General features: G+C 37.2%; 1 protein-coding gene and 2 non-coding genes across 28 annotated transcripts in view; 1 reads left to right on the top strand and 2 right to left on the bottom strand.

The window, feature by feature from the left end:
• The window catches only part of LRRFIP2 (LRR binding FLII interacting protein 2), a 100,920-nt gene that overhangs the window by 3,417 nt on the left and 70,383 nt on the right, over positions 1 to 27,120 (bottom strand). For 16 of the 26 annotated variants that reach the window (XM_039843338.1, XM_039843334.1, XM_039843336.1 and 13 more), the window contains 7 exons: positions 24,253 to 24,423; positions 16,617 to 16,709; positions 14,222 to 14,314; positions 8,654 to 8,755; positions 8,246 to 8,378; positions 6,564 to 6,613; positions 1,430 to 1,550 (listed from right to left, as the gene is read on the bottom strand). In XM_039843338.1, the coding sequence (XP_039699272.1) occupies positions 1,430 to 1,550; positions 6,564 to 6,613; positions 8,246 to 8,378; positions 8,654 to 8,755; positions 14,222 to 14,314; positions 16,617 to 16,709; positions 24,253 to 24,423 (763 nt within the window). The remainder of the gene's footprint in view (positions 1 to 1,429; positions 1,551 to 6,563; positions 6,614 to 8,245; positions 8,379 to 8,653; positions 8,756 to 14,221; positions 14,315 to 16,616; positions 16,710 to 24,252; positions 24,424 to 27,120) is intronic. The other 10 variants (XM_039843341.1, XM_039843339.1, XM_039843356.1 and 7 more) reach the window with 2 other exon arrangements.
• Positions 4,565 to 4,683, bottom strand: LOC120586920 (5S ribosomal RNA). Its single transcript, XR_005648833.1, has one exon. It is a non-coding gene; the product is annotated as a 5S ribosomal RNA (ribosomal RNA).
• On the top strand, positions 19,689 to 19,807 carry LOC120586828 (5S ribosomal RNA). Its single transcript, XR_005648818.1, has one exon. It is a non-coding gene; the product is annotated as a 5S ribosomal RNA (ribosomal RNA).

The following is a 27,120-nucleotide window of genomic DNA, read 5'->3' as shown; positions in this document are numbered from 1 at the left end:
AGCCCTTCCAGTGCAGGGAAGCTGCCCACTTTTGTCTTTACCAGCCAGGCCCAGCCTGGTTCTGCTCAGCTCTCCTTCATGGCTGAGCTGGTACTTTTCTCTGCTTCACACATAAATGCATGCGCATTCCCCCTTAATATGACTCTTTTTGATTTTGCTGCTTAGGCCAATCTATTTCAAATCTATACCCGCTCCCTCTCTAAGACTGTTGATAGCCATTGTGCTGGTTCAGCTCACCATCACAGCCTCCTAACTAGTCAGCCTGCCCTTTTTCATGCCCCTGTCTTCATCTACCCTCTATGTCAAAGTGATATTCCTACAACAAAATATTCACCAGGAAGTATCACAAGGGTCCTTACAGATATCCGATAAAGGAAATGACTATTAATACCAACCTGAAGAGTTAGTATTAATAGTATTAATAAGCATTAACCCTAAAAGTCTTTTCTATTTAGCCTAATTCAGAATATTTAGAGGAAATGTCCATGGAATAACCAGTATCTTAAAATAAGATATCAGAAAAACCACTATTCGAATTGGAAAAATAAAAGTCTTCCCATCCGTGAATTATATAGCTGTGGCCCCCAACCTTTTTGGCACCAGGGACTGGTGCTCCTGTGAGAATCTAACACCTGACGATCTGAGGCGGAGCTGAGGCGGTGATGCTAGCGCTGCGGAGCGGCTGCAAATACAAATGAAGCTTTGCTCGCCTGCCCGCCACTCACCTCCTGCTGTGCGGCCTGGTTCCTAACAGGCCACGAAACGGTACTGGTCCATAACACAGGGGACCCCTGTTATACAGTATCTAACTATATATGAATTGTTTCTGAACTCTCCCTACCATGGGAATTACTGTGAATACATTAGGCATTTTAAAATAACATGGGGTCAAAATTAGAAAGGGAGGAAAACTGGGATCATTCAGGTACACTGAATAGGCTTACTTTGTGGCCTTGTTTTAAATTCTATCTAATAAAAATTAATTTAACAAAAAAACTTGTGAGAACACTTTGAAACTACTCAACATTAGTGTGAGTTAGTACCAAATATATCCCTCCAATTATTCTAAGATAAATTCCATGAAAAAAAATTATAACTAGAAAGGTGCTGCACTGAGCTTCATGTTGACACAGGTATGGAAGAGGACTGTCAGGATGTCACTATTTGCAAAACGTTTCTAGAAATCACTTCGCCTAGCAGGGGGCAAGTCCTCTCATTATCCCCCGGAGCACAGAGACTAGTAGGAGCTGCTGCTGGCTCCATCACTGACCAGGACTACTATTCTGGACTAACGGAGGACTAACCAATCTCTGGGACACAGCTTTCCTTGACTACTGTGAATTACAAGACGCTGGCAGCCAGCTTACGGTCCCGCTCCTGGGACACGGCCTACGCACAGACTGGGACTGGCCTGTCCCCCAAGACCTACTCTGCATTTCGATGAACTGCAAGTCTGAGCCGTTCTGCAGTGCCGCCAGGTCCCCTGCCGTGCCGTCACTCCTGGAGCACTTCTGCCGCTCTTCCTCCAGCTGCAGCTTCAGTTTCCTAATCTGAGGGAGAAACGAGGCTCGTCAGGAAGAGCCAGTCCCCCAAAAGATGCTTGGCCCAACGGCCACATCACAGAGCATGGCTGATCCTCATGAGCCAAAACGCTCGCTCAGAACGATGTTCTTGTGTGCCCATTATGGGGGACGCACTGTTAAAGGTGCTTGAGATAAGCTATGAACAAATACCAAAAGGAGTGGGCACTAGGCCCAGGTTTCCCATTAAAAATAGCTCTGTTTTATTATTTCTATAGGTTTTTTAGACATCACTTCTCAGTATTTTTTGTTCCTTTTATTAAAAATGGAAATTCTATGAGCAGTTAGATGTTTTTGTTTTGTTTTAGAGTTAGGTTAAATTTCTTATCTGGAAATTTTTCTGTATACAGAAATCACTGGAAATACATTTTTGAGTTTAAGCTACAAAGTCTACCTTATTTTACTCAAAATAAAAGATGTTCATAGTAGCTCATTCATAATAATGAAAACTAAAAATAACCCAAATGTCCATCAACAGGAGGGTAAACAAGCTGTGGTACATCTATTCAATGGAATTGCTACCAGGCATAGAAAGGGAAAGTACTATGATACATGAAACAACATGGCTGAATCTCAAAACAGGTATGCTGTGTGAAAGATGTGTTTCAATTACCTAAAATTCCAGAAAATATAAACTAATCTAAAGTGACAGAAACAGATCAGTGGTTGCCTGGAGAGGGAGGGAGGGAGGCACAGGAAAGAAGGTTTACAAAGGGACACAGACACTCTTGGGGAGTTATGAATATTTTCACCATCTTGACTGTGGTCATCATTTCGTAGGTAATGTTATGATCTGAACTGTGTCTCCCCCAAATTCATTATGCTGAAGTCCCAACCTCCAGGACTTTAGAAACAGAGTTGTTAAAGATGCAATTAGGCTGAGATGAGGTCACATTGGAATAGGGTGGATCCCTAATCTAGTATGGCTCCTGTCCTTATAAAAAGAATGCCAGGTAAAGAGATAGACACATACAGAGGGAAGACAATGTAAAGACGCAGAGAATGCTACCTATGAGCCAAAGGATGAGAAAGATGGCCAGTAAACCACCAGAAGCTAGAAAAGAAGTATAAAACAGATTTCCCCGCACGAGCCTCAGAAGAAACCAACACTGCCAATACCTTGATCTTGCATCTCTACTCTCCAGAACTGTGACACAACACATTTCTGTTGATATAAGTCAATCTGTTTGTGGTACTTTGTCATGGCAGCCCTAGGAAACTAATAGAAACTAACATTTGTACACTTTAGTATGTACAGCTTATTTGACACCAGTTAGACCCTAAAAAAGCTGGGGTTTTTTAATTTGCAAAATAAAAAAAAACTAAAAAATAAAAATAAAAGAGACTCTGAGTTGGGAAAACAATAAGGCCCAGTGGAGAGAGGCGTCCCATACATGGAAAATAAGGAGATTAGGTGAATAGATAAAGCTGAGGTCTCTACTCCACCCCTGAATGCAGGCAGCTGGGCCTGTACCCTCAGGCAGGAGACTGGAAGATATCTTTAGAATTCTCCAACTAGCCTAAAATAAAAGACCAACATTCCCACATTGAGGGTTCCCAACAAAACACCCGGCCACATCAATCTTCACAAAAACTTGGATGAGCCCCATCCATATGCTCAGAGCTGCCCATCAGCTTTTTAGTTCCCCACTCTTAAAGACCAAATAAACATACATAAAAGAGCATCTGGAAGGAAGGAAATAAACTGCAGACAGAAGAAAACATCAGAAAACAAACCAACCAACATAAATTCTCTAAGATAAGTGAAAATATCTACATCCTTGAAATGGCTGCAGGAATAGAAACTCAATAAAAGTATGAAAAAGATAAAGTTGAAAAAACCTTCCAAAAGTAGAGCAAAAGAGATGGAAAAACAGGAGAGAAACAATAAGTAAGTTAGGGCGTAACTGCCAGCGGTTTAACGTCCTCTCCTTCAGAACCAGCTGTGTTTCCCCAGATGCCTACAAACGACTCATCACCAGAGCAAGCACAATTCAGAGCATGTCTACCCACCCCACCCACCTCTGCACTAGCGGAGCACCTCTGGCACCGAGACCAAGCCTCCCCAAAGCTCCTTCATCCTTCATCAAGGTTCAAGGGTGAGTCTGCATGCTGGTGGCTTCCCGAACTGTGTCCCCAACTCCATCAAGAGGAGTCCAGAGAAGGCCTCAGCACTAGGACTAAATCCATGTTTTCCAGGCACCTCTGCCCTTCAACACACATGGGGGCACCGTGACCATCTGCCTTGCATAAACCAGGACTAATGTCATTATCCCCGTCATTCCTGTGTATGTCCATCTCAAAAAGGGTCCTCCTTCTTCTCCTGCAGTCTTCCCCAAAAGGCTCCGTACAACCCCTACCCTCCTGTCTTCGCCTCTTACCTTTCCCAAAGCCTGAAACTCCTCCCCGTGCCCTCTGGATGGCCATTCTGTCGTCAGCAAAGGCCCCTCACCCCCTTCTCTGGGCACTCTTCGCCCTAGTGCTCCAGTCGAACCCTGCTTCCTCCCTCTGCAGTTCTCCAAACCACTGGCTGTTTTCTTCCCACGGCCCACCTACCACCAAGCCTAAAAATGGAACAGCTGTCCTCTTGCTTTCCCCGCTGTTGCCAAACTGTCCTCCCTCTATCCGCCCTAAAATTCCCAGTTCCTAATCTCATCTCTTCGAATTATGTAAACTAACCTTCCTCATTGCCATCATCCCACTCCTTCTCCGTCATTTTAGCTCCTGACTCACACTCCCTTGAGACTATTTCTATCTTAATTCTTGGCAATTTCAAAATACGTCTAAGTAGAGGATTTCTCCTACAACTGATGTCTCAGTTCCCAAAATACCTCCTCTCCAAGGATCTTGCCATCTATCCTTTCTTGCCCTCAGCCACTTACTCCCACAGTCATGTACTATATATGTCATCATTAGATACCTACAAACCCTACATAATTCTGATCTATGTTCTCTTCCTTCTTTTTTTTTTTTTCTTTTTTTTATGCCTACAGCACCTGGTCTTCCTAGGTGGTCTCTCATCCAAGTACTAACCAGGCCTGACCCTGCTTAGCTTCCGAGATCAAATGGGATCGGGCGTGTTCAGAGTAGCATGACCGTAGACTCCATGTTCTCTTCTAACCACGATTCCAGGTCTTTCTAGCTCATTCTCTCTGGACCCCGACTCCAAAAATCCTTCAATCCCACTGGCACCTGTAACCCATTGCTCCCATCTTCTTTCCACTATGCCTTCATGTCTTCCTGGATGTCCCCTCAAACATCCTTACCCGGTTTAATCTCTAGGTCCATCATCACTCTCTTGCACTCGCCTTCACTTCCTCTGTCTTATTATACTTGCCTGGTAAAAGCCTGCACCAATGCAGCTAAATGCGGCTGGAGAAACAATAATGCATTCACACGAACCTCCAACACAGCATATAATTTACTTATTATGTTTGTTGTTTATTGTCCTGGTCTCCATTATAATATAGGGTCCACTAGAGCAGGGACTATTTTTTTTTTTAACTAATTTATTCATTGAAATATCCCAAATAACTGTGCCTGTTAAATAGTGGAATCTCATTCAACATCTGAATGACTGAATAGGAGTTTCCAAAAGAGATAACACAGAATATGGAGAGAAATCATTCAAGAAATTTTCCCATAACTGAAGGACAGGGATTCCTAGAACCGACAGGGGCCCATACCATGCATGAAAACTCCAAACCACATCACTGTGAAATTTCAGAACACAAGGGAGAAAGAGTATGATACAACTTTCCAGAGGTGGGGAATAGGGGTCACGTACAAAAGGTCAAAAATCAAAGTGTCCTTGAAATTCTAAACAGCCATATTGGAAGCCAGAAGACAATGAAGCAATTTCTTTGAAAGAGAGGGAAAAGGGGGGATGGGGGGGGGCGGAGAGAGAGAGAGAGAGAGAGGGAGCGCGTGAGCACACGCGAGAGCGAATTCTGTACCCCAACTGTTAGATCAAGTAAGAGGACAATATGAAGACATTTTCAGGCCTCCAAAGTTAAGAAAAATTCACAGCCACATACCCTTTTCTCAGGAAGTTACTAGAGGATGTACCAAAATTAAAAGAATGAATGAAAAAGGAGGAAGGCATTAAAGATCGCAAAAAGGGAAGCCAACCTAAACCACAGGTAGGGGAAACCCCAGCAGACGATGAAGGGCGGACATGCCTCTGTACTGAGGGAGTTCAGAACGGGAGGAGTCAGAGGCTCTCAGAATCAAAAGGATGGAACTGAGGGAGGATCTGCTGCATCTGAAAACACTAAGCTTGGATTTAAACTACTGTTGGAAAGTCTGCAGCTAAACTAGTAATAAACACAGAAAAGCAAGTGAATGAAAAGAAAAACCACAATATTAACTTTAGAGGAAAGAAAAAGTTGTGAAAGAGATGAAAGGCAATCCTAGGAAGCTACATGGCTCCACTGTGAGTGGTGTTTACAGAACTCTAATAACGTAAACAGACTGGAATGACACAGTTCCTTTACTAGAAGGATGTGGGAAAGGGAAGTGTACGTCTGTGGCAGGAACACCGGATGAAAGAAAGCTAAATGCTCATCTACTACAGAGGGATGGCAACGGAGAATGCCCAAAACAGAATAATCAAGAAGCAGCATATGCATGTTATATACAAATATACAAGGACAATATACACCAAAAGAATTAGCTTTAAAAAAAAAAAAAAAAGAAGAATGGTCAGAGGTAAAGATGGAAGAGGCAGAGCCGGGCACTTCTGTCTTCATAACAAGCTTGGCAGAACTATTTCAGCCTCAAACTATGTGTCCTGTAAGTTTTTCTTGAAGACTAGGAAACAAAGAGGTAAAATAGGAATTATCTTTGCATCCTTCAAATATTACTTGAGTACTGACATTTGAAATAGCACGTTTTCCTGGTGTACATTAGTTCACTACCATTTTAACACGTGACTCAGTCAGTTATTATTAACATCACCTCCACTGAGAAGAAAGCCTTTACCTGTGAAAGCAGCTCTTCCTTTTCTCCAGCCAGTTTTCGTAGCCTTACATCTAAAACAGATAAAAAAAAAGTTGTACACTCAATTTGTAATGATGTATTAAATAAGCAATAAAAAATAATTATTCAAATTCAAAAACAGCGAACATTATCTGATAAACTTAAAACTCTGACTATCAAAAGACACAAAGGTTTTAAAGGTATTAAGGAAAAGTACCTAACTATTCACATATTTTCACACAACTGATATTTATCAGGGCACTAAATACAACATTTGCTTCCAAGAGCAGTGATTTTCCACTTAAAGACAAACTGAAGTACAAAGATCATTTCCTTGTTTCAAAACTGCAAGCTTTCACTCGTAGACAGACAACTCAAATGCCAAGGATACTCCCACAGGCTTAATTAAGCCCTCAGCAGGAGAAAACAAAATAGGAAACAGAAAACAGGGATTAAGAGTGGGCCTGAGAGGGGAAGCTGGAACCAAGGAAACAAGAGGGACAATGCTGGAAGAAGCAAAGGCCCCCAAAGACTACTGGGGGAGGGAGGGCAGCAGCTCTGGGATGGGGGCCGTCAAGGGCTGATCGGAGGCTTGGTAGCAGGATCACTAGGGCTGGTTCCTGGCCTGCAGTGAGGGCTGTTTCTTCTCAAGCACCCATTAACGGGCCCCTTGGGCTGAGGGGAAACCCATAGATGTGTAAAAGCAGCAGCTGACACCTAGCCAGCGCCCCTCACAACCAACTAGGATCACAGCTAAATATAAGTTCTGGTTTCTTCAGTACCTTCCAAACAAGCAGAGGAAACGCTGAGCTGCCCATAGCTGTGCAGTCAGTCCATTCTCTAGAGCAGCCCTCACCCGCCTAGCTATACCCTCTGCTTTACCGAAGTGCTCTACAATTACATTTCTGGAATTCTGTACATTAGAGAATGTACTTACTAACTTTTTAAAAGTTTTTCGGCTTCCTCCACTCTTACACTATACCTTACTCATTAGGAAACCTACAGATATATGAAAACAAGAAGAAAAAGAGAAAAACGATGATTTTTAGTAAATAAAAGTGTGCTGGTGATGCATTATCTATCTGTGCCATCTGCTTCTTCTAGAGCAGGATTCTTAGTGGAGGCCAAGGGATGGCCATCTGTGTGGTTTCCTGAGAGACGCGTCATTAGATTCTCAAAGGGTTACATTTAAGAGGCTTAATCTTTAAGAGGCTCAGAAGCCTTGCTCTAGAAATAACACTCCTCTGATAGCTGTCTTCTTGGTCATCTGTTTCTTGCCTTAAGAAATGAGGTAGCAAAAAGCTACAGAACCCTGGGATAAACAGCAGAACATAAAAACCAGATGTTCCAGGAAGAAAACATACTTGGAAAGTCACCTAGCAGCCCACAGACTCCCTGGGACGGGTGTGTGCTGGATTAGCTCTTCACAGGAGGTTTGTATTTAAGTGCAAAGGCCACTGTGTGCACCCGCAGTGCTTCCACCCACGGGCCTTAGAATGGTCCAAATGCTGGCCTCCCAAGGTCAGGGATGTCTGAAGACAATGTGCCCACATTTCTTCTGTTAAGGATCTAGGTAAGGCTCAGACAGCCCTGTGCTGTTTTTGTTTTCCAAGATGGGACATGAACAAGCTGGAAGTCTAACAGCGTAACGTTGATCTGAGCCAACACAGCAACCAATATCTTACCCAGTGGACCTTCTCCTGCTGACTCCAAGACCTGAGCGGCTTCCTGAGACACCACAGCGATGGCTCCGACCGCTGGTTCGTGACTGACGTCGCCATTGGGAGTGCCGTCAGGGATTATAACTAAGCCATGTTTCTGTGGGGAAGGAAAAAAACCACCATCACAAAAGATGGTCCTAAGCTGTATGCTTTCTGAGGTGACTCTGTGACAATACATGTTTGGCACAAGTAAAACCTGGTTAGAACTAGTTATATGGAATATAGCTCTACAGAAGAAATGACTTAACCCAACCAAATCTGGATTGAAGAATAACCACTGTGGTTTGTACTCAGGCCAGGAAAGATGACAGGACAAAAGGAAGGAAGAAAAAGGCAGTGAGGAACATGAGCTCCAGGCTAATGCTAACGTACCTCTCCTGTCTTCACTGTCTCCTTCAGGTCAGCCAGCTCCTCCCTGAGCGTATCTCGCTCATTCCTAAGGCAGGCAATGTATTCTTTCTGTTTCTCTAGGGCCTGGTTTTAGACAGGGTTGCAAGGAAAAGAATGGCACAGAAATAAGAGCAAGTGAAAGGGAGCAGAGACGAACCTAATTCAAATAAACAAAGATAAAGGCACAGAAAACAAGGCAGCATTAAAAGCTTGGAAACAAGCAGTTAGATATGGGAGGAAATACGAAGTTACATGGATATATGTCTCCAGAAGAGAATTTTAATAGAAACTGGTTAATCGTGCATAAATTCGGCAAAACATGCTTATTACATCAGGCAGGAAAATAAATCTTTCTTTTCCAGTCAAGGAAGAAAACAGGAAAGGGGAGATGAAGACAGCAGTAACATTAAAACAAAGTGCACCGCAGTGACATCCTTAGTACCAACCAACCGAACAAAACCCATTTCACGTTTAACTAGCTTATTCAAGAATATACTTGATTTTTTTGGAGGGGAGGGGGTACGTTTTAGAAGAAAACTCACCACTTATACAAGGTATTTTAATACAGGCTGTGATTTTTCTCCAAGTAGTATGTCAAAACATTCCTCAAATACCATTTAATTAAAAATAGCTGATTTCTAAAGGGATTCTCAAGGACCTCTTTTACTAATTAAATACAATTAAGAGTAATTTGGTTTTCTGATCTATCTTCAAAATGTGAAAAACAAAAAAAACCACATTGACAAAAATAATACAGTCCACCTAAAGAGGGTGGCGGACTATGTGTTTGGAATCTGGCTTCTGAGTCCTGGCACATATTGACTTATCTATGCCTCAGCTTCCTTCTTCATCTGGAAAATAGAAGGGGTAACAGCAGCGCTCATCCCTGGGCACTGGCTCACGGGGGTCCGTGGTGTGAAGCAATGTCTGCAGAGCGTAAGGCAACAGGGAAGGCGCAGGAGAAGCCAGCTCGTGTTGCCGTTTGTATTCGCCCTGCCGCTGCCTGAATCTCACAACTGCTGTGACCTTACAGAAGCGGGAACACACTCTGTTCATCGGTGGCAAATCAGATCTACTCTGTGTAATAAAATAACTCAGACTTCAAAACATACCCAAGCAGTCTATGCAGGGACCCGACAGCTGGGCTATCTGAAAAAGCCTTTCTCTACATGTTTGTTCATATGTTTAATGTTTTCTGCCAGCATTCCCATTAATCCAAAAAGTTAAACTAAAACAGGTAACTTTCCTTTCAGTTTGTTGGGTTTAGAAATGGGCCAACTGCTTAGTTACTGATGGCCAAGTAGCTGGACAAATTTTTAAATCATTCTAATTCTATTCTGCAACGAAACTGGGAGTAAGGAAATAAGAAAGGATAGAACTACCATCTGTGTAGCTTCAGCTATATGGCAGGAACTGTTATATACACATAAATTAAGTCCTTCTATATTATACTTATCTACCCTGTAGTTGTCTTATCCTCATTTCATGGATTAGAAAATTGAAGCTCTGAAAACCCACATTTTTTTTTTTTTTTCCTTTTGGCCCAGAGTCACAGTAAGTGGCAAAGCCAGAAAATGAATCCAATTCTTTTTGGTTTCGAAAGCCTTGCATACTTTTTCTATATCACAGCTCAGTGAAGGTCACAATTATGTTCGCTGTCATCTCAGAGATGCTGCTGAAAAGTAGTCTTAGGGAAGTTCTACTTCTTGTTTGCCCAAACTGCAACATCACTACTTAACTTCCTTTCAACAATTCACACCATATGACATGTCTCGAGTCTGCCTGCGAATTAATAATTTGAGTTTCTAATATTACAAGGCTTTACCCTAATACTTCAAGCTAATATTAACACTCCCTTACATTAATAACAAACATAACATTAAGACAATAAAACACAACACTTTCCCATCTGTTGACAGTCACTTTAATGTCTGCTGGGTTAGATGCTTTTGGTTACTGGTATCTGCGTGCAGGGTCAGCCATGCATCACCACGTGGAACGGCATCAGTGATCACTGTCACAACGTGCGCTACGTAAGCAACACCACTGAATATGAAAGGTCTCTTAGGAACAGACCAATTTGAAACTAGGAATTCTAGCAAATGCTCATACATGCCATTTGCTCCTCTTCCACATCTTATAACAGTAGATTTTATCTTTACTTTTGGACCTTTTAATTTTACCTCCCATAATTATGGATGGGAAAATAAAATATATCCTGTAAGTTCTCTCGTTTCACCACAAAGTTTGAAGACTACTAAAATACCTTATAATTGGACCAAATGTATTCACGCTAGAACTAAAATCCTCTGTATTACCTGACCATATAATCACTACCCTTGTGGTCACATTCAATTATAGCTCCTACAGTAGTTTTTTTTTTTAAGGTTAAAAAGTACATGCTTGTGAAGATCTAAATAATTCTTCACCCCTGACCTATCCCCAAATTCTAGTGTCAAGAAGCCTGAAAGATAGGAATAATAGGCTGAACTTTTGGGCAACAGGTTTATTATTCTTCTAACCTCATGGGGCACAATTATCTTTAGTCAGAATGGGTGTGAGTCTTATGGTGGGCTACAGGGACATCCTCGTATGTATCTGTTCTACACATAGCCACCTGGTGTCTGAAACAGCCTCAGGGCTAGAAGCATGACCACTAGAATCAGTGAAGGAAGAACTAAAGAAAACTGAACTTTAACATGAAAATAATGGCCATGTTCCTTCGTGAAGTTACTAAATTTAAATCTTGAACTAGAAACTAGAGACAAGTGATGCATTAGGTAGTCACTGACCATTTTTAAACTGTCTTTTTACAAGTCAAGGGAGGACCAGTTCACGCATGTTCGGATGGCTAATATCAAAACAACAGAAAACGAATGTTGGTAAAGATGTAGAAAAACTGTGCAGTCTGTATGGCAGTGGAAAATGGTGGTAAAGATGTAGAAAAACTGTGCAGTCTGTATGGCAGTGGAAAATGGTGCAGCTGCTGTGGAACACAATATGGCTGTTCCTCAAAAAATTAAACATAAAATTACCACATTATGCAGGAAATGAAAGAAGGGTCACGAAGAGATATTTGCAACTTTATGTTCATAGTGGCATTATTAACAATAGCCAAAGGGTGAAAGCAAACCAAGTATCTATCAACAGATGATTGAGAAACAAAATGTGGTGGTACATTCATACAATGGAATACTATTCAGGCTTAAAAAGGAAGGACATTCTGATACATGCTACAACATGTATGAACCTTGTGGCTATATGCTAAGTGAAATAAGCCAGTCACAAAAAGACAAATACTGTATGATTCTACTTATATGAGGTACCTAGAGTAGTCAAATTCATAGAGACAGAAAATAGAAGGGTGGTTGCCAGGGGTTGGGAGTGGGGTGGGGGAATTGGGGCGTTTAATGAGTCTGGAGTTTCAGTTCTACAAGATGAAAAGAGTTCTGTGGATACATGGTGACGGTAGCACAATAATCTGAATGTACTTAATACCACTAAATTCTCTACTTAAAAAAGTCAAATTTTATGTTATGTATTTTACCACAATTTTTAATTTAAAAAAGGCAAAGGAGGAGCAAACTACTGGCACATGCAACCACTTGGATGAATCTCAAAGAAATTATGCTGAGTGAAAAAGCATAATTCCAAAAGGTTTCATTCATACTATACAATTCCATTTATATAACATTCTTATAATGGCAAAATTATAGAATGGAGAACAGATTACTGATTACCAGGCCTTGGGACAAGGTAAGGAAAGTGGTAGATATGACTATAAAAGGGCAACATGACAGGTCTCTTACGGTGATGAATGTGCTCTGTATTCTGACTGTATCAAGGTCAATATCCTGGTTGTGATATTGTACTATAGTTTTGCAAGATGTTACATTTGGGGAAAACTAGATAGAGGATCTCTTTGTACTATTTCTCAAAATTGCATATGAATCTAAAATTACCTCGAAAATTTTAACTTTAAATTTTTTTGAAAAGCCAAAGGAACACATTATTATATACCACACAGAAAGAAGATATCTACTTATTCACTCAACAATTCCAAGAAAATTAAAAAGTTGATTTATATATTAACAATCAGCACAGCTTTTAGGTAAGACAAAAATTTTGTTTTATTTGAATAGCTATTTTATTGAACTGAGAGGATTACGGTTTTTCTATGGCTGGTCCAAAATAATCAGTTAAAAATACTAAGATAATCATACAAAACATAAATCATGGACCTGCAGATTCATGCTAAAGAAAATTACGTAAGGTCCTAAAAGAAACACATTCTAGATAGTGACCAGATTTTAACTAAACTTTCAAATGACCTATTTTGTGCCAAATATTTTTTCACATTTTAAATTCCCCAAGTGAAAAAATTTTAAAAATCAGTTTACAATTAAAAATTTAAAACTCTTAACAGAGTGGTTAATTTATATTCCAGAAGGCTCTTCTAGCTTTGGGTAGAATTTTAGAAACTCGGTATTTGAGTGTTAGAAACTTTAAACGGTAGCTTTCTTTCTTTAAAACTTTTGGACTTCCAAACTCTTAAGAAGTAATTATGTTTCCCACGTGTTTATTTATGAGGATAAGGTCATTGGAGGTGTGAAAAGAACTGGACACCAGGATGCTCCTAACAATGGAGAGGATGACCCATGCCTTTCATACACAGGCACGTCTACCTATCACAGGTGCTCTTGGGCATCTTTGCCAACTTTTCCCGACCCCATGGAGCCTCAAGCAGAACAAAACTTTCTCACTGTGTCCTTAGGCCAAGGGTTTCCTTCTGTCTGTTTCTTCCACCATAGCCCTTCCCTGACAAGGTAAGCCTCAGGCAGCTAGGGCTGTGTGGTACCCGCTACTGCAGAACGGAGAGCTCGTGCCATAGGATGCGGCTGCCAGTCAAAGGCCACGTGGGATGAACTGGTGGGAATTTTTTCAGCCTCCTATGCACTTGGAGTCTACCTGAAGTAAGGCTTAGCAAAAAAGCACTGAAGACTTTTTCTTTATCTGGGCCCCTGCTCTGGGGAGTTGTGGAGTTATAATTAGAGATGATGTCACAATCTGGAAGGTCTGGCCAATCTTACATTCCTATCCACTTCCGTAATTAAACTGATTTTAATCTCTTCCTATTTTACTCACCAAGGATTTATGGAATGCTAATAACCTTTCCACCAGTCCCACTCCCCAGCCTCTTGCTTCTTATCCAAATTCTTGCAATGTAAGGATATCAAGTTACCCATAGAGTTTGAATTAAATGCCTGTGGCTGCTTCTGGATAAGAATCCTGGGGAAATAAAGAACAACTTCCTTAGAAAGTTCCTACTTGTAGGTTTCACAAGCCAAAGCTGGCTGAAAAGAGTTATTTTCATGCATAGTATCAGGTTTTCCCATAGAAGTTTCTTTCTGTCTTCTGCTTATTCATATTTCACTGTGTAAATGCTTAAAAATAATCAAAAGGGCAGATTTTTAGGAATCTCAAAGGTAAGTTATATTGGTCTATTCCTCATCAATGAGCTTCAGACCAAAGACCAATTACACAGCATACCCTAATGTTTTTATCTTTCCAAAGAAGTGTCTCCTGGAGGTCAAACACCTCTTTTGTTACGGTGTCTATTTTCTCCTGCATACGTTGATTCTCCTGCAGAGGAAGAAGGGAAGAGAAGTAACAAAAGAACAGAAAGAAAAAAAGGAGGGAGAGTTAGAAGGAGAAAAACAGAATAAAAATGAAGCTGATAAAGAAATTTAACAAAAGGGGAAAGTCTGCGATGAACAGGAAAAGCAAGAGTTGCTTGCTAAAAGGAAAGATGACATCCGGTGTCTTGGCGACATGGCTCTCATTGGCTTGCCACTATGAAAGTAAGCCAGGGAGACTGGGAATCACTGTTCCAAGAACAGCTATGTGGCAGCACGCCAGCTAGGGCTCTGTGTATCGACAGCTCCACATGGGTACTCTTCCTGTGGTAACTGCCTGTTTTCTAAACGTGGAAAAGCTGACATTTCTGGGGAGGGAAATTCAGATTTGCTTATGAACAAAATGATCCTTATCATAGGGAACAAGCAGTAGTTTTGAACTTCATTTTTTTAAGCAGAACTGAAAAAATATAAGAGGGACTATATCTCAGCTTCGTCATTTTGAACTTGCTAGCAGAATCTATGCTAGCTAGAACATCATGAGTTATCAATGAATACTCACCTCGGTGTTTAGAAAAACAAGAATTTAGTAGTTAGCAATTCTTAAACAACTCTTCTTATTAGGCAATGATGCTCAATTTACACCCTCTAATGTTTAACAGGTTCTCTTTTATGCATTGCTGGTAAATTATCATCTCTGACTTTCTCTACTCAAACATTTCTTATCTGCTCTACCATGCAATTATAAAGACCAAAAAGCATTATTTTGTCATAGTCAAAGTTTTTCAGTTACACATAAACATGAATATTAACATCTAAGAGATGTTAATTGTAAACATAAGAAATACTTAAAACTAATTTAACGGTTTTAAAGTTTTTATACCCAGCCCCCTGGGCTTTTAAAAAACCCATGATGACAAATTATAGAAATCATGCATTACAATTCCTCTTAAATGCAATCATCAAATTAAAAACCAGAACATTTAACCAATTCTAACTGAAGCTATTGAATTTGAGAAGCAGCTCTCAAAGCAGTTTTATTATTCCTCCGAAATCATAAAAAGGGAAAAGTATATCTCTTAATTAGAAAAAGAAATGAAAAGTGGCTGGCACATTGACACGCAAAAACAAAAAAAGGACAAAAAGGGAGAGGAATTCACATTATTTTAAAATACCAGCAGGAAACAGAATTTGGATAATATGCTTCTTGCCATATATAGAAAAACTAAGACAACTAACTTCACACGTAATTTGATATTTTCCAAAGGCTATGTATCTGCATTTAGAATTCACAAATTCTACCTGCTTTCACCAGGCTAGTTTAAATTCAATTAATCTCAAGAATGAAAAAACGTAACACAAATCCACAGATAGAAAAAGTCATTTCTTTTCCTCTATTAAATGGTTTTTAAGTCATTTACAGGGAGGGATATCTATGGGGGAAGGAAATGGAAGGTGGGGATGAGGGTGGGGTGGGTAGAGCTGGGGGTCCTGAGCAACCAGGGCCATGGATGAGCAAGTGTCCTAGGGATTATTAAGAGATGGCTTCCTGATGCCACTCACATGTCAACGTCACTAAGTTAACATTAGATGCCTTTTGATAAACACACCAAGATAGTGGACAGGATCCCTTCCCAACAAACTCCATACTCATAAAAAATGACCACCTCAGGAGAAAAAAAAACACATTTAAAGAAAACGAATGGTATGCAAGGTAATAGGCATAAAAGGATGATAAATGCTGAAAATCATTTCTTGGTGGACCACACTGATTCCCATTCCTAAAATGCTGCCAGCACTGTGGCACTCAGAGTCCCTCTGCCAGAAGAAATCTGAACCTCAGCACTTGGCCAACCTTCGCCTTTTTGTATATATGGCATCTTGATAATTTCTCATTTTCATTTAGCCACCTCAGAAATGTATCTATTTGAGTGAAGATCAAGTTTCTTCTTCCTCAAAAATCGTGTCCCAAAAGACAGCATTCATTACATTCCAAAGAATAATGGTACTCTAATTTTTCCTTTTGCCCATTTCTTAAGATATCTTTAGAAAAGAATGTGATTAGGAATAAAAGATAATAACAAAAGCTTCTATTATTAAAAGGGGGGATAATTTTAGGGTACACAGTATTAATTGTTTAAGCCTGCCTTTATGTTTCACGTTTGTAAAATTTCAAGGTACAGCCAAATATGAAGAGACAAGTAAACTCTTCATGGCATTTGAACTCCCTTCCTTCCCAACATGTACCCTCTCATCCCACTTAATGTATTTTTTTCAAAATAAAGTATTCCCACAGTTCACATACATACCTCAATAAGCTCGTCTCTTTGTCGAAGGCATTCTTTAAGTTCATCCATTTTATGCTGCAGCACACTACACATATGTTTCTGCCTTTCTAACTCCTGTTATTAAACAAATGATACAGTTTATACAGATAATGGCACACAACAAACTGGAACATCTTCAGTATAATAATACAAAGAATGAGTATGACGTCCAGAAATATGCCTGAACTGCTAATGCATAGTAACTTAGAAAAATTCTGTAGTTTATGGGAAAGGTTCAGAAAATTAAAATTTTTCATCTCATAGGGTTATATATCTAGAAAACTCAAACTTATCAAAATTACTAGGAACCATGTAAAGTAATTTTTACTAGGGCTTAGTAAAGTTGGAGCTTACAAAATTAACAGCAAAATTCAATAATCTTCATAGATATAAACAAAACCAAGAGAGAAGATATAATAAACACAATATCAAAAATAAAAATTTAAAAATACATACATGTAAACTTACAAGATACAGCCAAAATCTATATAAAGAAAATTATATAAAATATTCCTGGAAGACAGAGAAGTAGGATAGAACAAATGGAACAGCATACCATCTTCTTGGACAAAGAGTCAATACCAAAAAATTTGTCAGTTCTCCTCCAAATTTATCCATACATTTAATTCAGTGCAAATAAAAACACCGTCGTGTTTTTTTATCATAAACTTTATTTGGGAAAAAAAAATAAGAAAAAATAGATAGAAAACATAATGAAAAAGAAGAAAGTTAGCCTTAATAAATATTAAAACATATTATAAGGCCAAATAATAAAAACAATGGTAATGGCTCATGAATACAGATCAATGGAGCAGAATAGAATATCCAAAAATAGACATAATTTAATATACAAATATACTAGACAACGACAAAACAAAAAAAGCATCTCAAATCAATATGAAAAAACACTTTTAAATTAATGATGTTGGGATAACTGAATATCCATACAGAAAAGAAAAATAAGAACCAAACCTCGCACTATACACCATGACAAATTCCAGATGATCAGAAGTATTTAGGAAAAAAGAGAGAAAGAGAGAGAGAGAGAAGGAGCGGGGAAAAGCAACTGTTACAGTACTAGAAAAAAGATGAGCGAATTCTAATAACCAAGGAATGGGGAAAATGTTACTAAAAGTGACTAGAAAATCTACAAGCAAGAAAAGGAACGGGTAATAAATTAGACTAAATAAAAATGAAAACTTTTGAATGGCAAAAGATACACATAAACAAAGTAAAATGAAAAATGACGAACTGCAAAAAAAAATTTTACAATTTATACCAGAGACAAAAAGTTACTATCTCTCCCTTACAGAGCCTCTAAAATTAGAAAGAAAAAAAACACTACTCTATAGAAAATTTTCTTAAAGAAATGAACAGTTTACAGAAAAAGAGAAACTGTTCTCAATGTGAAAAGAAGATCGCACTAAGAGAAATATAAATTAAAACTATATTTCTCATTAACACTAGTAAAAGTCCAAAAACTTGACAACATATTCAGAAAAGTAGTATGGGGAAGGAAACAGGCCCTCTCAAACATTTTGCTGAGAATACAAAATGACAGAATCCCTACAAAGGGAATTCAGCAGTATCTAGCAGAATTCCTGCACCTTTTGACCCAGCAAACGACTGACTCCCATAGATACATTGGCAAAAATACAAAAAGACCTATTCGGTACATCATTTTTGCAGGACTACTTTTAATAGCAAAAGGCTGCAAACAACTTGAATGTCCATTAATAGGGAATTGGTGAAATACTCTATAGTATATCCACACAACAGAATAACTATACAGTGATAAAAAAGAATGAGGCCGATCTCTACATACTACCATCATATGGTGATTAAACCAAGGTGCCAAACAGTGCTTATAGTATGCTACTATTTTATAAGAAAGGAGGAATACAAATATATATATTTGCATATATTTTTGAGTGGCAAGATATATGTTTATGCATGTATATTACATATATAATCTCAGATTAAAAAATGGAAGAATAAACCAGTTAATTTAAAAATTCTTTTAAGGAGAAAATAGGAATAAAAATACAGAGACACAAGATTGACTTTTTTGAGAATTTTTTGTTGTTGATTTGACTTCAGATATAAATATTTTATGTAATTGTAAAACAAAAATAAATTTAAAAAGCAATTCCTGGTGGGAACAACCCAAGTGTCCACTGATAAATGAATGGATAAACAAAATGTGGTACATGTATATAGTCGAATATCATCCAGGAAGGAAATCCTGTCACATGCTAAAACATGGATGAACCTTGAGAGCATTATGCTAGTGAAATAAGTCAATCGCAAAAAGACAAATACTATATTAATCCACTTATGTGAGGTACCTAGCTAGCGTAGTCAAACTCATATAGACCAGGTAGAATGGTGGTTGCCAGGAGCTGGGGGAAGAGAAAATGAGGAATTGTTTAAAAAGTACAGAGTTCAGTTTTGCAAATGAAAAAGTTCTGGAGGTCTGTTGCATAACAATGTGAATACACTACACATTACAGAACTCACAATCTAAAATGGTTAAAATGGTAAATTTTGTTATATGTTTTTACCATGATTAAAAGTAAAAATAATTTAAAGATAAAAAGTAAAAAAAGCAATTCCTAAATATTGAAATAAAATGTAGTGAACCTAAACACATATCCAGTTAGTAGCATAAGCACAGAGAAACTATTTCGAGTAACTTTTAAAAACAATGGTTGGACTATACATAGCCTAGCAGCAAAATAACAACCAAACAGAACAAAACAACATTTAACTATTTTCAGTAATTATATCGTTGGTAGTAACATTGGTACTGCTATTCTGGGTACTGTGGGACAAAAGAATGAGAATAGAATATAACATAATTACTATCATCTCCAGTGAATTTGAGAACTAGGAATAGTAGTGTGGGAAAAAGGAGATATACATACATAAGACAGAAGAGGTTAAATAAAAACCTTTGCATTCTAAACATGAACTAGAACTATCAGCATAAACTCATAATGTATTTTGACTTAAAAATTTGCTTTTAAATTATTTTTTTAAATATCCCACACGGTCTACAGCTATGCCACCCTGAATAAACCCGATCCTGTCTGATCTCGGAAGCTAAGCAGGGTCGGGCCTGGTTAGTACTTGGATGGGAGACCAACTAGGAAGACCAGGTGCTGTAGGCATAAAAATTAAAAAATAAGAGATTGTAAGCTGACAAGGTCCTTGCAATCTGTGTGGTCAACCAAGGGCTGCTTTGCCTATTAAAAAAAAAATGTAAAACACAAATAAATAAATAAACAAACAAACAGAGACAGACAGATAGATAAATAAATAAATATTAAAAAAATGAAATATCCCATATGAATGTTTCCTTGATATATCCACTAAAAAGGTCCATAAACGGTGACCAACTTGGTGACAAGGGCATCTCTGGCACCCACACTGCTCTACTAAAAGAGAACCAGGGTTCCTTGGACAGATAGCTGATTTCCGGGTCTGGGGCAGGAAATGCACCAGATGAGCCTGGAATACCTTCTTGTGCCAGATAGCAAAGAAACTATCAAAAACAACTGCACTCATGTCAAAATTACTTGGGAATCAACCTGAAGAGGTTCACATTAGTTAAACATCGGACAACTGGAAGATCAGTAAGAATAAAAAGCTATGATAGATTGAGATCATCAAATGTTTGAATTCTTGACTTCATAATGAATTTAAAAAAAGAAAACAAATAATGAATGACTATGCTAGGATGTTAAACAACCAATTCTTTATTTTGAAAAATCATAAGTAAAGGGAAAAAAATCATGCCTTATCTTCCCTTTCCTACATAAACTGTCTCATCTGAGTAATAAGAGATGAGGGGACATTTCTCTTTAAAGATGGACTTGTACTAATAAAACACAGGAAAGTGAAAAGACAACCCATGGAATGGGAGAAAACATTTGCAAATCATCTATCTGATAAGAGACTTATATCTAGAATATATAAACTCTTACAACTCAATAATAAAAAGATAATCCAATTTTAAAATGGGCAAAGGATCTGAATAGGTATTTCTTCAAGAAAGATACTCAAATAGTCAATAAGCATATGAAAATATGCACTCAAAATCATTTAGTCATCAGGGAAATACAAATCAAAAGCACATCTGCTAGGATAGTTAGAGAAAAAGATAATAACAAGTGTTCGTGAAGCTGTGGAGAAATCAGAACTCACATGCTCTGCTGGTGGGAATGTAAAATGGTGTAGTCACTTTGGAAAACTATCTGGCATTCCCCAAATGGTTAAGCTTAGAGTTGCCATTTGACCCAGCAATTCTACTCCCATGTATATACTTAAAAGAAAGGACAACAAAAACTTATACACAAATGTTTGTCACGGCATTATTTTTCATAGGAAAAAAAAACCCCAAATGTCCATCAATGCACAAATGAATAAACAAAATGTGGTATATGCAATAAATGGAATATTACGAAGTCATAAAAAATGAAGTACTACTGATGCATGCTACAACACAGATGAACCTTGAAAATACTAAGTGAAAGAAGTCAGTAACAAAAGCTCACATATTATATGATTCCATTGAAATGAAAGTCTAAATTAGGAAAATTTATAGAGATGGAAAGTAGACTAGTGGTTACTTAGGGCTGAGGAGAGCAGGAGATAAGGAAATGATAGCTAAAAGGTATAGGGTTTCCTTTTGACACGATGAAAATATTCTAAAATTGACTGTAGTGATGGTTACACATATTTGTGAATATATTAAAAAAAACACACTGAATTATACACTTTAAACAGATGAATTGTATGGTATGTAAATTATATCTCAATAAAACTGTTTAAAATAATAAAAGAAAATAAAGCAGTAAAGACAAAATTAGACTATCACATTCTACAACCCCTAATCAACTAACAGATCTAAGCACCTAGCTACAATGTCACAAAGAGAGACAGCCATACATCTGGGTATCCTGAAGGAAAATAACCTATAATGTAGATTTGCCAAAAATATTAAACCTATGTTTGATTAGGCCTCTAAACCTACCTACCTATTTAAAGGAGTTAAATATTTAGAGGAAAAAGGAACATATTAAAGACTCCATGGGGATGAAACAGCAAAATCTGTAAGACTGTCAGAAACTGGTAAGAGAGGAAATCCAGTTCCTTCAACACAGAAATTGCAAAGAAGAAAAAAAAAAGAGATGAAAGGAAACCTATAAATAAAAAGAGACTTAAAAGACATGACAACTAATTCCAATGCGTGGAACTTATCTGGATCTTAATTTTCTTAAGTAAATAAAAGAAAAATGACATGATATTTGAGATAATTAAAATTTTAACAATGATTGGAGATGTAGTATGAAGGAATTACTCTTAATTTTTCAGATGTAAAATGGTCTCGTAACAATTATGTTTTAAAAAGAGAGGGTCTATGTTGTTTTTGAGCCATATCTAAATTCACATTAAAATATGAGATAGTGAGGATTTGCTTCAAACAATGAGTGGAGGAAGTAGGGCAAAATTGGCCATGGGTTGATGGTTGCTAGGGGTAGGTGATAGCTTTAAGGAGGTGTATTATACTCCTATATTTTTATACGTCTAAAATCTATAATAAAACTTTTTAAAATCTCAGATAATTTTTTAAAAAGTATGTGCTACTAAAATGAATAGTTACTAAGAAAAGAATAATATACTTGAGACATTCTTAATTAGGGATTCTGTCCTTAAAGTAGGTATCGAAACAACGTTTCAGATACAGTTATAATCCCATCAGGAAGCACTAAAGACATTTTGAAATATTGTATTACTATCATTATTGTTTTAATTGAGTGGTCCTTCTCTATTTTCATCATATGCTGCTATGATGCAACACACAGAGTGCTTGACCTCTTTGTATGCTTCTGAACATGGATGATCTACTGCATGAGGCAGTCTATAGTTAGAAGAAGAGAGTTAAGGGTGAAGATATATTATAGAGAGACACTATTGCAATGTTTTCTGCCTCATAGTACCTTAAACATTGACAGGACATTAAAAAAGCTTACAGATATTTCAAATTTCAAAGGCATGAGATTTTTTAAAAAATAAAACTTGAAAAAAACACGACTATGCATACTAAGACATCTCTATATCTTAGAAAATGATAGAAAAAAAATAAAGTTGGTAAAAAGTTATTCATAGGATTTCTTTTTTAATTTTAAAAATGCTCAAAGACATTTGAGAAGATGGAAAGATAAGAACTCATTTTGCTACTGACAATTAATTACTTAGCATGAGATTTTCTTCCAATCTGCTAGAAATAAAGGGCCAGAGACAGATACGAAAAATGCATGGGAAGACAAAAAAAGAATCCAAGGACTCTAGGTAATGTATGGTAGCTCAGAATATCCAAAACCGGCCTATGAGATACAGGAAAAATCAAAAAGGAAACCACCTATGAAAAGCCTTCTCACTCAACATCCCGCCCAGAGCGGTGCATTTATTACAAATGATGAACCTACAATGACACATCATTATCACCCAAAGTCCACAGATTACATTAGGGTTCATTCTTGGTGGTGTACGTTCTATGGCTTTCAACAAATGTATTATGTATCCACCATTACAGTATCATACAGAATAGTATCACTGCCCCCAAAATCCTCTGCACACTGCCTACTCATTCCTTCTTCTCCCAAACCCTTGGCAAACACTTCTAACATTTTTTAAACATTACTGAAACAGACTGGAATGAGCGTTTTCAGTCCTTAATAAAAGAAATCCCTATAGAGTCTATAGTATTAATGCTGGTCCCTTAGAGGTTATATTAATAGCTCGTCTCCCATTAATATGTACAAATTCAGATTGTTATTTCTAATAATGCACCAATGCACAGTTCCTAAATTATTTTCTGGGTTTTTTTTATTTTTGCGATGTAGTGGCAACTCATTTTTCAGTAGTAATATCCATTTGTCTTCTGCTTGGACTGACATCAATCTTTTAAAAAGTCAAAATCCAGTAAACTCTTTAAAGAACCCAATTTGTTTTCTACAGTTGTCAAAGAGCACATCTAGACCTTGGGCAGTGGCTTTAATTTTCTATCTGCACGTTTTAACAATATAACTTACAAACCTCTAAAGAAAACATCAATCAATTTCTGACCCACATCTCCACACTGCTATTTCTAAATTACTGTTAAAACTTCTCTCCAATAATTTAGAAAAAAGTTTCTCTTGAAAAATAGGGAGTAGAAAAAAGAAAGAAAAAGAAAAAAGTGGACCATTACATTGAAAGTCTTTGGAACTTTGTGGATTATCAGCAGTTAAAACAGGAACAAATAAGTAATTGACTGTAAGTGTCCCAATTAAGAGATAGAAAATAAAGATAAAATTTGAATTGTATTCTATTTATGGAAACTAAAAGAGGTCATAAGCTTTTCCTTAATAAAATAAATCCTATAAAAAGTTAACAAGAAAATATTTTAGGACCTATTATCTTATGGTCTGTCAATTTCATACCAATAGGTTTTGATTGAAACATCATTCCCAGGTATGCTGCATTTCTTCCATTAAGCCCAGCACGTTTTAAATGGCACGTTTTAATTCTCTGACCCAAGAGAAAGACATGATACAAGATAAACGATTACCTTGGATTTTTCTTCATTTTCTCTGTAAAATTCTGCCATCTGTTCCTCCTGTTCTTCAATAACATCCTTGAGGGTGTCTACCTGGTAGATCAAATTGTTCTTCTCATTGTCTAACTGTGCATTGGAAACCATGGCTTTCTTGTATTTTTCTTCCACTTCACACAAAGACTCCTAAATGAAAGTCAAAGTCATCAGCCTGATATCTAAAATATGTTCCCTGCATATATACGATATACAACAGGAAGCTATAGCCTGGGACAGACACATGGAGATGAACTTTTGCAGGATACAAGCAGTTTAGGAAACTCCTTGTTTAGTAACATGCACATAAGACAGGAGGACGATAATAAGCCAGTAATGCCATTATAAGAACTTTATGTGCTCTCTGCTATCCAAAAAAAAAAAAAAAAAATCAAGCAGCAGTGTAGCCTCTGAAAGATGAAAAGGTATGCAGACAACATATATTTGTAAGAGTCACAAAATGAAGAATCATCAGTTTTCAGAAATGTTATTCCTGTAGTTTTCAACAATTTGGTATTCCGAATGCAAAGAGACAACAGAATACAGCCTCACTTTACACAAGTAAACTTCATACTCATTTGAATTTTGCTACTTCCTTTATGTTTGTTTTCAGTACTTTCTTGTTTTGCATAATGCTAATATCAATGTATAAACATGTTTTTCTAGCAATTATTCAAATTTTAGTCATTGTTAAATAAGTAAGCAATACAAAATTTATTATTTAAAAAAGAGCTATCATAAAATGCCTGAAATTTTATCTACTTCTATGTTTTCTGCCTAACATAGCTTACAAGTCTGTTTTTTAGTAACTATATCTAGTTTGGTAGCTAACTACTAGCTAACCTTTTTTAAAGCTAAAAAGAAAAGACATTTCACATAGAAAAAGTCATCACTGCTGGAAATAAATTCAAAAAATACTAATACAAATGTTTATCAAACCAAGATCAATGATACAGAACTTGGACTAGGCGATGGTTTCTTAGATACAAAACCAAAAGCATTATCAACAACAACAAAAAAACAGACTTCATCAAAATATTTTGTGCTCCAAACAATATGACCAAGAAATTGAAAAGACAACACATAGAATGGGAAAAAATATTTGTAAATCTTATATCGAATTAAGGGCTTATATCCAGAATGTATAAAGAACTTTTACAATTCAATAATAAAAAGATATAATTCAATTTAAAAATGGGAAAGGATTTGAATAGATATTTCTCCAAAGAGAATATACAAATGGCCAGAAGCACATTCTCAACATCATTAGTAATTAGGGAAATGCACATCTAAACCACAATGAGATACCACTTCGGACCTACTAGAATGGCTATAATTCATAATGGAAAAAAAAAAAAAAGAAACAAGTGTTGGTGAGGACGTGAAAAAACTAGAACATACATTGCTGGTGATAATGTAAAATAATGCAGCTGCTTTGGAAAACAGTTTGGTAATGCTTCAAAATGGGAAACACAGAATTACCATATGACCCAGCAATCCTGTTGCTAGGTATCTACCTAAGAGAAATGAAAAGATATACGTCTATACAAAAACTGTACACAAATGTTCCCAGCAAAATCATTCATAATAGTCAAAAATCGGAAACAACCATCGACTCCCAAATAGAGAAACAAAATGTGGTAAATCCATACAATGGAATATTACCCAGACATAAAATACGCACACACACACACAGATGTTACAATATCGATGAATTTTGAAAACATTATGCCAAATGAAAAGTCAATAACATAAGACAACATATTGTATAATTTCTTTATATCAAATGTCCAGAATAGGTAAATCCACAGAGACAGAAAATAGATTAGTAGTTCTCTAGGACTGAGTGTGGGAGCTGGAAAGGAAGAGTAGGAAATGACTAGAAATTAGTATGGGGTTTCTTTTGGGGGTGATGAAAATGTTCTAAAATTGGGTTGTGGTGATAGTTGTACTACTTATTCTGTGGCTATGCTAAAAACATTGGGCTGTGTACACTTTAAATGGGTAAATTTTATGGTATGTAAATTATATCCCAATAAAGATATACACGCATACATATACACACTTAATAATGCTTCACAAACTAGGATTGTATTAATGGGCAACATTTATACTAGAATTGAGAACGAATACAACCCAAATAAAGAATATCAGCAAAGTCAACTGTATAATGATTTAAATACAGTAGCATCTTAATATAATGCGGAATTTAGAATGATTCCATCTTAGAGCTAATAGCATTAAAAAAAAGTCCTCTTCACACCTCAGTTCTATATAAAATGGGGCATAACTGCATGAACACCAGAATCTAAGATAGTTCAAGCAGTAGATGCAAGGACACAATATGTACTACAATGAATTTGACATAAACTTTATATAATATTTTCTTCCTTTAAACAACAGACTACAGAAAACTTTTAAATTTAAGTATCAAAGTAGTTTTAGTGAATTTAATCTAGCTTATATAGTGATAACATCAAGAATCAGTTTTACTTTAATACATCTACAGCAGTGATTTTCAAAGTATGGGTTCTGACCTAGAAATCTGGGGATTATCTCAGAACTGGGTAAAAATGCAAATTTTCAATTCTATCCCAGACTCACATTCAGCAGGTCCAGCAATCTGTTTTAACAAGATCCAGGTGATTCCGGGTAGAGGGCAGAGTGGGAAAAAGCATCCAAAGGCAGACATACTTAATCAAAAATAATGTCATAAACAATGACCCAGCATCCTTTTTTAATAGACTATGGATACATCACATCACTGTGCTTCTTCATCAAGTCTTTTTTTCAATGATTTTTCTTCCACTCAAAAGCCATTTCAAGGATAAATATAAACTGAAGTCA

The sequence above is a fragment of the Pteropus medius genome, unplaced genomic scaffold (assembly GCF_902729225.1).
Source record: "Pteropus medius unplaced genomic scaffold, Ma_sr-lr_union100, whole genome shotgun sequence".
Lineage (NCBI taxonomy): Eukaryota > Metazoa > Chordata > Mammalia > Chiroptera > Pteropodidae > Pteropus > Pteropus medius.
Note: the sequence above shows the minus strand (reverse complement) of the source record. Positions and strands in the feature narration are given on the sequence as shown.